The 15,442-nt window shown below is 32.8% G+C and overlaps 1 protein-coding gene across 3 annotated transcripts in view; it reads right to left on the minus strand.

Moving 5' to 3' along the window:
* Nucleotides 1–5,145: 5,145 nt before the first annotated feature.
* The window catches only part of LOC143250599 (protein Wnt-5a-like), a 29,449-nt gene continuing 19,152 nt past the window's right edge, over nt 5,146–15,442 (minus strand). For all 3 annotated transcript variants that reach the window (XM_076501407.1, XM_076501409.1, XM_076501408.1), the window contains one exon: nt 5,146–7,479. In XM_076501407.1, the coding sequence (XP_076357522.1) occupies nt 7,021–7,479 (459 nt within the window). In that variant the 3' untranslated portion in view covers nt 5,146–7,020. The remainder of the gene's footprint in view (nt 7,480–15,442) is intronic.

Below are 15,442 nucleotides of genomic sequence, written 5' to 3' on the forward strand. Positions count from 1 at the left end.
AAATATAATAGGTGTGAAAAATGTTTACTACTACAATATCAACTCAACACAAAATCTGCCATTTGTAATGGGTTAACTCAAAAACGTAAATTTTACAAAGTTCAATACTGAAAGGTGTCACTGGTAATGCAAGCATATTTTATTTGAATATTTTAAGTAAATTAAACAAGCAGACACCATAATGTACGTTTTCGATACTAAAGCATTTTTACTTTGGATTTCTTGAAAGTTTAGTAATTTAGTTTGATGTTGCTCCGAATTAACAATTTATTTTTTTGTACTATTAACATTTTGTGGTGTTTTTTTTTTTGTTAAATTCTATTTCAAATATTCAGTAATATTTAATGTCAAAATAAGCAATGGCCTGAAAGTTTGTTCGTCCAAACTCAATGAAGTAAATCTTATATGGAAAAACTTTGCTAAAAGTCAATGCCCTTCAGTGGCTCAGCGGTAAACAAGAAGGCTCATAACGTTACAAATTGAGTTGCACGCGATTGACAGAGACATCTTTTATAAAAAAAATTAACCAACATTACTTGGTATCGTCTAACCAGTGAATAGTTCCGGCGTTTTTTTATGTTTCATTTTATTTGTTTTTTTAAACAGTATAAAACGTCTTTCGACTTATATTTTTATCATTCTTTTGTTAATGAATGCATATTATTGTGACGCGTCATCTTATAAAATTTATCACCAAAGGAAACATTATATTTTGAATAAAATGTGTAAAAAGGTTTCAAACTGTTCCGCTTAGACTATAATAAAATCAATTTAAAGAAACACATTATAAATTCTTATTCTGATTAAACTGGTATAGTTTAAGGTAGTTATTGTTACAAAATATTTATTTAATCATTTATCCGATAATATCCAATTGTGTTGCTGATAATTAGGTTAGCAACCCAATGAATCAGTATATTATTTAATCATCACAAAATTTGGGGACAATGCATTGCTTTTATGTCATATAGGCCTGGCATGGCCAAGTGGTTAAGGCACTCGACTCGTAATTCGAGGGTCGCAGGTTCGATCGAATCCTCGTAACACCAAACATGCTCGCCCTTTCAGCCGTGGGGGCGTTCTCACTATTTGTTGGTGAAAGAGTAGCCCAAGAGTTGGCGGTTGGTGGTGATGACTTCCCTCTAGTCTTACACTGCTAAATTAGAGATGGCTAGCGCAGATAGCCCTCGTGCAGCTTTGGGCGAAATTCAAGACAAACCAAACCTTAAATGTGACACCACAATGGTAAGCAGTCAGTGTGTTCCCCATAGACAGATGAAAAAATCGTACTAGACGAAGCAGTACAATTGTTCAATATCGTTAAATTTTGTTCACTTCAACCGAGGTTATTTAAAATGTTATACGAGGATATGGGTAATTAAAACAAATCGTTTTTTTTTTCACGTACAGAAGTTAGGTTGGTTTGTTTAGAATTAAACACAATGCTACACAATGGGCTGTCTGTGCTCTACCCACCACAGGCATGGAAACCAAGTTTTTAACGGTGTGTGTCCGCAGACATACCAGTGAGACACTGGAGGGTCAGAAGTTAGGTGGTTGTCCAGAGGTGAAGTACTTGTAAGGCTTTTTGAGCTTCGTAGTGAACGATTGAAATTCTTCCACTTCAGTAATTCAGGACGATGATTCAATGACTGTTTGACAACTAACTTGTGGCTGATGAGACAAGCATATCATGCAGATATATTTTGTAAATTATTATAAATGAAGTTAACCTATCATTGTAAGTAAGGAATGTTACAATTTTTGTTACAATGGATAAAATTTCGTCGTTAAAATAAAGAAATTAGAATTCTGGACATGTAGTCTGTAGAAAAAAATATCTTTGACTACTTTCCTACGTTGAAATGAATTTCTTACAGAAATAAATGAAGAAAACTACGAGAAAGCTAGCAACACTATTTTACAACACTTGCGTGACTTACACTCGGCATTATTGGAATACTTTCATGTTAGTACTAATGATAATACCTGGGTTCAAAATTCATTTGAAGTTACAGCTAAGCTGGTCCGGTTTGCAGCGCGAGACTACGAGGACATAATTGGCTTGATTTCTGACTCTTGACTAAAGCAGAAGTTCAAGAAACTTCCGCTAAATAATTTTTGGAGTAGCCTAATAACAGATTACCTGACTTTATACTAAACGTGCACTTCAGCTGCTTCTTCCGTTTCCTTCGACTTATTTATGTGAGACTGGATTGTCGTATTAGATTGCAATAAAGACAAAATATAAGAACAGTCTAAATGCTGGATCTAATATGAGAATTCAGCTTTCAAGTCTTGTTGCTGATATTAAGAGAATTTGTGATTCGAAAACGAAAATACACCAATCCCATTAAAACCTGATTTATGTCAATCATAAATAAATATTATTTTGACCTTAAAGTAGTTTTTTAACGAATATTTTTTAGTAAATTGTTCAGTCTAATTATTCTTTATTTTTGTTTATCGTTGTAAAACAAAGCTGTAAACTAATATCTCCACTTTTAATTTCAAAATCAAACATCCAAAATATGTTATGAGTGTTCCGTAAGTTTCTTTTGAGCTGAAAAGAGTTACGTGGCCAAGAAATATTTTCGGAAATGCTACTGTACATAATCAGTCATCCATTTCTCGCCAGAATTTACAGGAATGCAATCTAAATATCATTTCTAGGTATTTCAACATCTTGAAGAGATCGTGTATCAAAGAGATGCTATACACGAACTAAAGAGTCTGTATTCACAGGATACGTTCTGAATTCAATGTTAATCACACAATTTCACCCTTTCTCTTGAAACGTCTATTATTTTCATGTATACCATAACTTTAAAAGTTGTATAAATAAATGCTTTAGTCATATAATGCTTGAAGTGATTAATTATTTATTATTTTCTAGCAGAAATTCGTTATTGTAAATGTAAATATAACTTTTTCGTAAGCTGTCAAATTTTCTTTTCTAGTTCGTTTGTTTGTTTATTTGTTTGTTTAGAATTAAGCACAAAGCTACTCAATGGGCTATCTGTGCTCTGCCCACCACGGGTATCGAAACCCGGTTTTTAGTGGGTAAGTCCGCAGACATACCACTGTGCCACTGGGGGGCACTTTTTTTTTTTTTTTTCTAGTTTAATGTTATGATACTCTGATTTATTTTGTGGTTTGCATAAATTCCGGTAGATGGCTATCAAATACCTGAGTTGCCTGATAATCTACCAGCTCTTAAAAGATACAAACACATTATGTCACACTTCTAAATAGAACATGATTATCGTCATGTGCAAATTGTTTACAGAATAGAACAAGTTGAGGCTTATTTCATTTTATATATTTTTTCCTATAACAATGAAGCCCTTTTTATGTTAAAATGAAACTGGATTTTCTACGAATTATATGCAGGTTTCATCATCTTATTTTATAATGCGCTACCAAGGTTTAAAAAGCATCTTTAATCCGCAGAACAACTAATCTTTTTTTAACTTAAATAATTCCTTGTATTATAAAAATACATTTTTATTATAATATAAAGGTCATAACCATTACAAAACTATGCCTTAATTTTTTTCAGATGACAATTTATGTTCAATTGCTTCAACCTGTTAAAAGCTCTTGTTGAAGTATGTATTGAGAATAACATATTCTAAAAGACAGTTAATTTTGGTAAATATATTATCTTGTGTACTATTAATTGTTTCGTAAATAAGTTGGCTACGTATTTCTTCGACGTCATGATTTTCCAACAGTTAACTGGAATACACCACAATAAAATTTTATTTCTTTATCTGCTCAGTGTACGGTGAGAAAGAGATGGATATATAGTACGATATTTATGTTTTGTCTTCATACAATCTTCTCTGACATAAATATGGCATTTAAAAATATGAAAAATGGCGATTCAACAAATCGACCGGGCTCTGCATTTCTTTCTTGTATTTTAAACAGCAAGTCTACTAAATAATTCAGAAAAATAAATCATCAATTTCTTTATAATTTTTTAATACTTTTGTTTTATTTTTAAAACATATTGTTTGTACGTGAAGAAGTTCATAGATTTAAAAATAAGTAGAGCTCAAATGTGTTAAGTTTCTTGTACATTTTCTAGGAAAATATTGTTGATCATTCGACTATTTTTCCAATTAACGTTAAACCCTTCCAATGTTAGCTGCACCAAAATCAACTAAAATTTATTAACAGTTACAAAACTTTTTGAGTAACTAAACTTTCTAATCGAGTTATTTTGATAAAATTAGTGAAATAATAAATAAAGATTAGCAAATTTACTACTACCGGCATGGGTAGGTGGTTAAGGCACTCAAATTCTACTTTGATGGTCGCGTGTTCGAATAATCCCTGTCACACCACACATCCACCCCCTTCCGCCGTGGAGGGTGTTATAAGGTGACGGTCATTCTTATTAATCGTTGGTATAAGAGTAGCCGAAGAGTTGACTAGGTGCGGTGCCTTTCCTCTAGTCTTATGCTCCTAAATTAGGTATGGCTAATGTAGATAGCCCTCAAGTAGCCTTGCACTAAATCCAACACAAACTAATTTACTTACGAATTATTAATATTCAGCTTTGATGTTAAAGAAAATGTCGTTTGTATGATTAAGAAACAAAAAACGCTCTAATAAATTTGAAGAAAAAAAAAACACATAAATGTTGTTGCGCCCTCTAGTGAATTAGAAATATCATACAAACTTCTTTTACTCAGTGAAATTGTATCAATAATTAATTATTAATAATATTTTCGTTATTCAAGTTGATATTGTTTTGAAATATGCTTTATTCGAACTTACGTCAAGGTAACGAATATATTAATGGAAAATATAATAATTATTTATAGAAAAAGAAAAATATTTTACTTGTAAAAATGTTGTGTAGTTATTCTTCCTTAGTGTTTATATTAGATTCGGATGTCCTACGAAACTTACGTATATTGATATTTTATCTTATTTTTGATCTTCTTAGTGTACGGTGCGAAAGAGATGGTATATAAACGATGTTATGTCTTCATATACTCTTCTGTGAAATAATTATGGCATTTGAATTATTTGTTTTAATTGCAAAACGATTTATAAATTGCAAAGTAAAAATAGCTTTCGAAATCGTTGATGAGAAGCGAATAATCAAAACGAAACAAAAAATATACATGGAAATTTGTGACACAAATATTACTCACGAAAATAATTATTACATGAAATATCATATTATGACAAAGATACATAACGAACTATTTAGATTTTGTTCATCATAGAAAATTTAACGCCAGATTTTAGCATTGTAAAATGTGTTCTGCTTTACAAACAAAGTAGGAAAATATGTAAAACAAAATCAAAGCGTGTTGTTATCTTTAGAAAAGAGTTTGCTGGGTATAGTAGAAAAGTTTTTTTTTTTACTAAGACACACAATGTCAGTGTTGTGATAGCTATGTTGTAAAAGAAACATTTTACAATGGCACGTAACAACTTGCTGGGTATACTGACAGAAACTGTTTACTACTTTAGACAACTTTAAGTTCGCTGGCACTACTAGTAATAATTTCTCTATGCCAATCACCAGTTTCCTGGATATAATGACAAACATTTTTCTGTGTCAGTCAACAATTTGCTGGATACGCTGGAAAACAATTTTACTGTGGCAGTCAAGAGTTTGCTGAGTATAATGACAAATATTGTTACTATGACAGATACAGATTTATTCGATATATTAATAATAATTTTAAATTTTAGTAACATTATTTTGCTGAAAACATTTTCGAACAGTTTTTACTATTGTATCAGTTCGTTGTATACATTGACAAAAAACATTTTTGTTGTTGTGGAGACCAATTGGCTGGATGTGCCGCTGGGTTAAAGACAAATATCCTTAGTATGTTACATACCATTCTGCTGATATACTGAGAAGCTTTATATAAGTATACATAATGTGTATCAGGCTCATACCTACCTAATTGTACGTTCCCAAACATTTAAGCAGTTTTTCATTTAGTAACTGAATACCGCAAGGTGAATTAAGATGTTGGCGAAAACTACCATTAGGAATTGGTTTTAAAAGAGCCATTCATTTCACTTCAGTAACTGAACGTTTCCTGGGTGAGCCATTCATTTCACTTCAGTAACTGAACGTTTCCTGGGTGAGCCATTCATTTCACTTCAGTAACTGAACGTTTCCTGGGTCATTAGGTTCTGTTTTCTTAAAGTGACCAATAGCGCTCATTTTTTTCTCTTCTAATTTTTAGAGGAAATCGTAACCGAAACGATATTCAATTTGGAACACAAAAACTGGTGTAAACATTATGCAAAAACTTAGGCCCAGTCTTCAAGACAATGTATTACATATAATAACAGTAAATTTGTGCGTTGATTTGTACCTCTTCCTTCAGGTTTCTCAATCGCCTATAAACAGAACTTTATAATCGCAGAACACTCTATCATTTTCAATCAAACTTGCTAAGTCCTGGTTCACTGAATCATTTATATTCAGAACTGTTTAGTTTGAGTGCACTCCTCTCTTGTAGCCAAGATTAAGTAATATAAGTCCACTAAGTACTTATTTCATATAATTTTAATTATAGTTCTTTCAATCGTTTCAATGAGAGTTTATTTAGTTTGAGCTCACTTAATTTCTCAGGAATGTTTTTTAACAGACGTTGCAAAGCACTTAAAACACACTCCTTAGTCTGAGACTTCTTTACTAACTACAATGAGTAGTAAATGACCTGAGTAGCCTCAAATTCTAGTTTCAGACCTAACATTACAAACTTCTTTGTTTCATAAAGGGAATGCAATATTTTTTTTTCTACACTGAACATTGTTAACACGCTGAAAGTCGAACTAGGATGTACGCACCCAAACGAATCCCAATTTTTGGAATTAGCTGTTCCATAAACATTTAAATATTAACTATGTGTTCTTATGTTCATACACATAAAAACACTCTAGAACCATTATCTCTTATTAGTTAAAATGTTCTGTTTTTTTCTGTGTATTTGAATAATTCCTTCTGTATAAAACACAGTATTTCTTTCATTTGCACGTATGCATGTCTACAAGTTTTCTGCAAGTTTTACATTCTACATAACAACACCAATGAAATTTACAGTCACACCGTTCCTCCATCCAGGTCTTGTGGGAATTGTACCCTCGACCACAACACAGGAAAGTACAGCCGTCAGTGGAGGGCGAAGTCCGATTACACTTCCGACCTTGTGTGCCCATCGAACCTGTGCGCTCATTGGCCACGCAATAATCCGGGGATTGCTCCAGGTATACCATATCTGCCCCTGTTGGAAGAGGAGTTTTCGAATCTTTGATCTGCAGTTTTCCCCTCCAATTAATCTTTACTTCAGTGGCACTGTCGTATTTCTCTTTAAGGTAATCTCCGATCTCTCGAAACGCAGACACCTGTTGCCAGCACGTGACAAGGGTGCATGAGCCAGAAACTCCATGGCACTTGCACGTGACGCCGATGTTATGAATAATCGCCTGAAAAATAACAAAAATAGAAAAAATGGTAGACATATGTTTATTCATAGTTCTAATTTGCTACTTTTGGTATGTATAATTTATGATGTCGTTGCTCGTGCTGATATTCCTATTAACCTTCATTAAAAAAATTAAATTGTCTGAAGTAAAATTATATTATACATCGTTACCGTAAGATTTATGCAATGATAAAAACTAAACAACAATTATGTGTAATAAGAGGACATCTTGACTTTTTCATTATTACAGTGTATAACGTTAAAATACATATAATGTCATCTAAGAAAATGATAAAAATGTAAATTGATAACCTTAAGAAATCCAATAATGTAGTGTTATTTTTGTGTGTGTGAGTTAAGAAAAATACTTGTAAGGTAAAACAACATATACATTGAAACACCTTAGAAAAATGTTAGATTTTAGGTAATTATAATGTGAGGAACATATGATGAATATTTGTCTTTGATATTTTTTTTACTGTTGTCTTTATGGATTAAATGCAAAACGAATACATAGATTAAAGTAGAATAACAAAAATCAGTTAAATATATTTAAACATATAAATTGCAGAGATGAAATGTGGTAGTAATTTTTCCATGTAATGAACTTTTCTCGACATTCTTAAACAAAAGACGTATTTGTATGGAATACTATTGTTGCATGAAGTACGTAGTTGTCTAAAGAAGGAATTGACGTATCATACTAGAGTAGCCTAAATGATAATTCACCAAAATTTTACTGTGTTTTCCAACACTAGAAACTAACCTCACGTTTCTGTTCCATCAGTGCCGTTGGTGGGTATGTCCTGTGGTGGACATGTTTGCGGTAATAGGATTTAGGAAAGGTTAACCATCTATCCAATCTTCTAAGATTAGACTTTAAACGAACTAACTGTACGAATTATTTAAAGAGAGTTATCTAGGTTTTGATTATTTGTGAGCTTAGTTGACATGTGTTATAAGTTAGATAATTGTACAAGCCTTCTGTTAAATATCTTCTTTCACCTTGTTTTATTTTCTTGTGTGTGTTTCTTATTTCGTTATCTTCGTGTCATACCACTTAAGTCTATTATATTTTTTTTCTGTCATGATGCACCCTTATACACAGATAACCTTTACACAGTCTTCCATATTTATTATACTCATCAATCCCGTCTGTTAGTCTGCTTGTTTCTCTAAGATACTAGAGTATGCATTCACAAATTATATTGTAAATGATAGTGAGGCGGTTTGGTGTGCTCTAAATGCGATCGTCTCGGATGGTAACTTCTGAGCATATAGGTTAGATCTGGTTGTATCTCCATAAAATGGTAGTGATTTCGAGCATATAGGTTAGATCTGGTTGTATCTCCATAAAATGGTAGTGATTTCGCAGCATATAGGTTAGATCTGGTTGTATCTCCATAAAATGGTAGTGATTTCGCAGCATATAGGTTAGATCTGGTTGTATCTCCATAAAATGGTAGTGATTTCGCAGCATATAGGTTAGATCTGGTTGTATCTCCATAAAATGGTAGTGATTTCGAGCATATAGGTTAGATCTGGTTGTATCTCCATAAAATGGTAGTGATTTCGCAGCATAAAACTTCCTTTTCAAGTCCTGATTGACACTTTGTCTTAGTTGTTAATCTATTTTATTAGTTACTGTTTTCCAGCTAGATATAAATTAGTTTATATCCTACTTCTAGTCCGCTGCCGTATTCAGGAAAAATTCTACAACAAGTGATTTTTAATCAAGATTTCCCTCAAGACGATAACAGAATACCGTTAGATGGATCAAATTAATCAGTGTATAGTAATAAAATTACTCACAAATCAACAATTGCATTTAATAATCATATAAAGCATTCATAGTGACAGCAATTGATGTCCAATTGCCATAGCCTCGGAATATGCACTTGGTATACCTTTGCTCACAATACGAACTTCTCTGGTAACTCATTAACTTGGAATGTCTTTGTCCAGAATACGAACTTCTCTAGTAATTCATAAATCTGGAATATCTTTGTCTAGAAAATTAACCTTTATGGACTGTCATAAACTTGAGGTATCTACCTAGAATATGAGCTCCTCTGGCTATTAACTGATCTGAGATATCCTTGTCTAAAATATAAACTTTTCTGGAAAGTCATAAATTTAAGGTATCTATCCAGAACACAAGCTTCCTTGGCTACTAATAAACTCGAGATATCTTTTTCTAAAACTGAACATTTCCAAACAGTCATAAACTTAAGATATAAGTCTATAATATGAGCTTATCTAGCTATTTATTAAACGGGAATATATTTGTTTAAAACATGAGCTCATTTGTACATTTACAAACTTACCTTTATCTTTGTCTAGAACATGAGCTTCCCTGGATATACATGAACTTTTGGTATTTTTCTCTAGGACAAGAATTTCCCAGGAAATTAATAAACTTGAAAGTTTTTGTTGTAAGTTAGTTTATATGGACATTCATCACATTTAAGATATTTTGGTCCAGAAGATGGCTCTCTAACATCCAAAACTTATGCTATTATCTTCCATAACATGAACGTCTTTAGATGTTCGTAAACTTGTGGAATCTTTATTTGAAAGTGGACTACTTTCGATGTTTATAAATTTGAACTATCTTTGTCTAAAATATTTCTTTTTGTCTAATGTTCTTTCCCTGTGCTCAGTTGAAGTTTCTGTCACATTTTTAACCTAAGAATTTTTAAAACTTGTGGTGTTAAAAAAATGATATTATTGTTATATGTACGTATATAACAATTATACTGTGAAACAACAAAAACCACACAAACTCGTGATGACCAGGTGGTCTGCGTCTGCGCAAAACGATTTATACAAACCTCTTATTTATCTACGGGAGTAGAAGAGTGACAGTCAACAACTGCAACAATAAGAAAAAAAAATATCGTAATTGGCCGTATACTAATTTTAACTTGCCATCACAATTGAAAATTGACCACTAATCAAAGCAGTTAAAAACCACGTGATAATCTGTTTTCAAAACATTTTAAAATCATATAAGCTTTGGCGTGATTTCAAGTACTAGAGAAAATACTTTGTCCCTTGTCTTTTTTTTTTTTCTAGTTATAGTCTATATAAACGCATATAAAGAAAAGTGTCTTATTTCTCGCTTTTAGGCTATGGAATTTTGCCATATATATACATATTTTACTTTCGAGCATAATTATGTCTTACTTAAGTAGTTGGCCCGGCATGGCCAGGTGGATTAAGGCGTTCGACTCCTAATTTGAGGGTCGCGGATTCGAATCCCCGTCGCACCAAACATGCTCGCCCTTTCAGCGGTGGGGGCGTTATAATGTCACGGTCACTCCCACTATTAGTTGGTAAAAGAGTAGCCCAAGAGTTGGCGGTGGCTGATGTCAACTAACTGCCTTTCCTCTTTTCTTACACTGCTAAATTAGGGACGTCTCGCGCAGATAGATCTCGAGTAACTATGCGCGAAATTCAAAAACAAACAAGTAAAACAAACTTAACTAGTTCAATCTTCAATGTTTGTCAAAGTATTGTAAAAAGGTTTTGAAAATGTTTAACTTAACAGCTTTATTTTTGTTCTATATACAAACAAGGTTCTACGTCCACTGGCGGATTTAAGGTTGTGTGGGCCATACATCTCATGTAATTTTCTATAGAAAAGAATTATCAGTGGGCCCTCATTAAGACCATGTGCCCTGGAGCTGAGCCCCCTCGAGACCCTACCTAATTACGCCACTGTGTATGCCACATGTGTACTCCATTTCATATGGAAATGTCACCACTAAGGTACGAATCGTGGCGTCATACAAGGTTGATTTTCTTTACTTTGTAATGTAATTTTGCTACAACACATGTGAAGGAAGTTTAGTGTTTTAAAGAACACATGATATGTCTGAATTAATTTATTGGCATTTTAAATCACATTTCATATTCACATTTGCGAACAGAAACTTAAATTAACTCTAATAATGGCGATATTAATGGAAAAGTGTGTTTATGAAAAATGTTGACACTAATTTATCATAAAAGAAAAATGATCAGTTATTATCTTCGACACTAGAAGGCATCTTCGTATCAGACTTATGAGCAGTATATTCGGAATTGTTTATTTTTCATCAATGTATTTTTAATTTGCCCACATCTGACAAATAATTGTTACATTTTAAGTTTTTATCATCGATGAGCTCTAACTAAAAAACTTTCACACGTATTCAGTATTTATTACTGTTTACTTTGTCAGTAAAACACAACAGTTAAGTTTATATTTTTACGCTATGCTTTATTGACTGTATGCTCTTCGTATTTAAAAACTAACAGTGTAAATTCACAACTCAACGATACGTTGCACGTTAAACAAGTACTTTCTAAGTTAAGATATTTGCTTTGACAAGTTACTCTAACATTTATTAATGAGTGTATTATTTTTAAATAAGTAAAATATACAAGATAATAACACGAAGTTTCTGATAGTTACGGCTCTTGTTTCCCTATATGTGTTGCATCAGCATCGTGAGTTGCACGAGTCTGTTACCTCAAGACTGACAAAGAGACAGGACCGTGACTATGAGATGTAAGTAGCCGACAGGCCTAACATTTGATATTTTCTCTGTTATGCTAAACCTTCCCCACTCAATGAAATCTTTCATCATGAATCACAGATGCTAATACTGTTTCTTTTTAACCCTCATTCATTGATTGCTCTTTATATACTATACAGATTATATTTCTGTCTTTCATCTACGGTACCATTCCGGAACTGTAATATGAACACTATATAAGTTATTATTGTACTAGCAATTTCCTCATTTGGGAAGTCCATCTAAACATAAGTACAACTATTGTTGATTGCATTTGCTGCTTAGCAAAAATAGATAGATTAGTGTTTCATTGGCTTTATAATCTTGAACTAGGATGAAAACGTGTGCTTTGTTACGATTTTTTTTTCTGCTTATGGTATTTTGTAGTGGACTGCACAACGTTAATAAAATGTAACGGTAGCGCTGTGTATTTAAAGTAATCAAAACATTAAATTGATTTGCATATGGAGGCCAGTTGACTCGCATTTAGGTATGTCAAGCTCTGAATGAATCTGAAATCTGTGGTCAAAATGACAAACCGATCGACTTATCAAGTAAAAGGTATGCCACCAGATATAGTGACGCTTTTAAAACGTCTTGACTTGGAGTCGTGGGTTCGAATCTCCGTCACACCAAATATGATCGCCTTTTCAGCCGGGAGATTTATAATGTAACGGTCAATCCCACTATTTGTTTGTAAAAGAGTATCCCAAGAGTTGGCGGTGAATGATGATGACTAGCTGCCTTTCCTCTAGTCTTACACTGCTAAATTATGGACGGCTAGTGCAGATAGCTCTCGTGTAGCTTTGTGCGAAATAAAACAAAAAACAGTCAATACTTAGGTATCCGATTCAAGTATTAAAACTCAGTAATATTGCTCCCAGGTACCTAAGGACTCAACAAAGTAATGTTAATACCGGTACTTTAAGTGTCAAGGTTTTGCGGGTGAATTTCTTCATTTGTTTATCAGACAAAATGAAATTAGGAATAGATTAATGACCTTTAGACAGATTCCAATACTCGCATGATTTTCTTTTAGTTACACAAATATCCAGTGCTCAGTGAACAACGGTGTTTTTGATGTGAAGAGAAATATACAGATGAAGCGATTTTGTTTAATAATAATTCTAAATCACAATAATATGCATTTTATCTATTTCAGTCAAATGTAAAACTTGATAATAAATTTCCTGCAAAGATTCCTATCAGTATAGGTTATCATTTCTGATTTTACTACGTAATTTCTATCTAAAGGTAAAGGTAATGCTGAATTTGCAACTTACCACTTGACTTTAGGTTTCTCCACCAGGTTCGAATCCCGATCGCACCAAACATGTTCGCCCTTTCAGCCGTGTGGGCGTTATAAAGTGAGGGTCAATCCCACTATTCGTCGTAAAAGAGTAACACAAGAGTTGGCGGTGAGTGGTGATGACCAGCTGCCTTCCCTCTAGTCTTACACTACTAAATTAGGGACGGCTAGCGCAGATAGCCCTCGAGTAGCTTTGCGCGAAATTCTAAAACAAACAAACAATCTTCGACTAGACTAACCAGTTCGGAACAGGAGACAAATCTTATGTTCTTAATGGGACCTTTTTACTGATGTTGTTCTTCCTCTGATGAAGTGAAGAACCTTAGAAAATGTCTTTAGTCAGGTAATTTATAGTGCATAACGAATCGAAAAGATAAGGAACATACAATAGAAAAACTTAATTAGTTGATCCACTCGTACATGTTTGAAATGTTTTATTTATTGACTTTTTAATTATTCCTGTAAGTTTCCTAGTTCTCTCGGAAAAAAAAATCTATTTGGGACAAATATCAGGAAGAACGAAGCACAGATCATGCGCAAATGCAAAAAAGAAAATTAAAGTGATAAAGTTGTATTATTAACAACCCACACCGTTATAAAGAAAAGTTTTTCAAACGAAAAAATTATCAAGATATCAGTGGGTTTTTTTGTTTGCTTCTTTTATAATTTGAATTTGGAAGTTTAACCATTTTGCAAACTGAATCGAAGTTCAATCGTTACGTATTTATGAATAATCATTTCATACGCGACAAAGAGAGAACTTGTTTGCTTGTTTGTAGTTAAACACAAAGTTACAAATTGGACTGCCTAGTTTCTAGTGTTGTAAGACCACAGACATAAAATGGAAAAGAAACATCGGATAAAATTTTAAAAGTATATTAGAAACAAATGAAAAAAAGGTCAATTATAAAAAACATAAGAGGAAGCAAAGGTGATAATGAAGGAGACAAATTAAAAACAAAATTATTTTGTTGATTGAAAAATATAGCAGGTTACACTGGAGCAAGACATTATAATTCTGTGTAAACGTAGAGACTTGACTTGGTCTTCATAATAACGAAGTGTGGCTCTTTCCGAAAAGGAGATCTTTGTTTGTAATGCTCACTGTTTCGTATATTTTTGAAGGAAACATATGCCCTTCTTTTATATTCATTATTTGTTTTTCAGTAGAATGGATCACATGTAATTATTTTAGGACGCGACAAGTAGAGAGTTTATTTCCGAGGCATTCAGAAAAGAAAACCCAATCATCTGTATCCTGAGAACCAACAAAATACTCGTTAAAAGAATATCATTGTTGCTCAGCTAGTAAGAACAAATAAAATAAACAATAAATAGATAGAAAAATACTTTAACTAAAGCAAGCATAATTTTTAAGGCGAGAACATTCGAAACTACAAACAACAAAAAATATACCAATATTCCAAAGAATAAAAAATAGAAACAAAAGAAAAACGGAAAATAAGATAAAACACTAGCGAGTTTATTGCATGAAATAAGGCCTAATACGAAAGTTGTACTTGGTTCTGGCATGAATGTGCTTCTATACGGTTAATTGAAAACGTACTTATTTAGAGAAAAGTTCCTAACTTGAAGTGTTTTTATGTACACTTATAAAGCATCATATTCTTTGAAAGATCGCCTCTTGGGCAAATTATACCTAACCTTGAATTGTTTTAAATAAGAGAAGTATACGAAAAGAGTACCAAAGGGTTATCTGGTTACATTCTTCTTTATGTGTTATTCGGCCGAAAGGACACACTTGCTAAGGAAAGATGAAGGATTTGCCAGTTTAAGAAATCCATAAATCTAATTTGATCTTATAGTAAACCAAAAAGAAAGTCGGAGAATAAGTTAAGTAGCAATTAATCACCACTCTTCTCTAAGTGCTAACTGCAGAAGCGAATTGTTACTAAGTCGAAACAGCACCTGTACTTTCAGAAAAATGGGTTAGCTACTCATTGTTTCAGTAGAGAGTTTTCTGTGAAAGAAGCGTATAGATAAAAGGGAAATACGCCCGAAAGAAGACTAGAAAATGAAAGATGGAGTAAAAAAAATCTCCTGAAGACATAGTTCATAGTTCAATCTGA

Source organism: Tachypleus tridentatus, chromosome 5 (assembly GCF_004210375.1).
Source record: "Tachypleus tridentatus isolate NWPU-2018 chromosome 5, ASM421037v1, whole genome shotgun sequence".
NCBI lineage: Eukaryota > Metazoa > Arthropoda > Merostomata > Xiphosura > Limulidae > Tachypleus > Tachypleus tridentatus.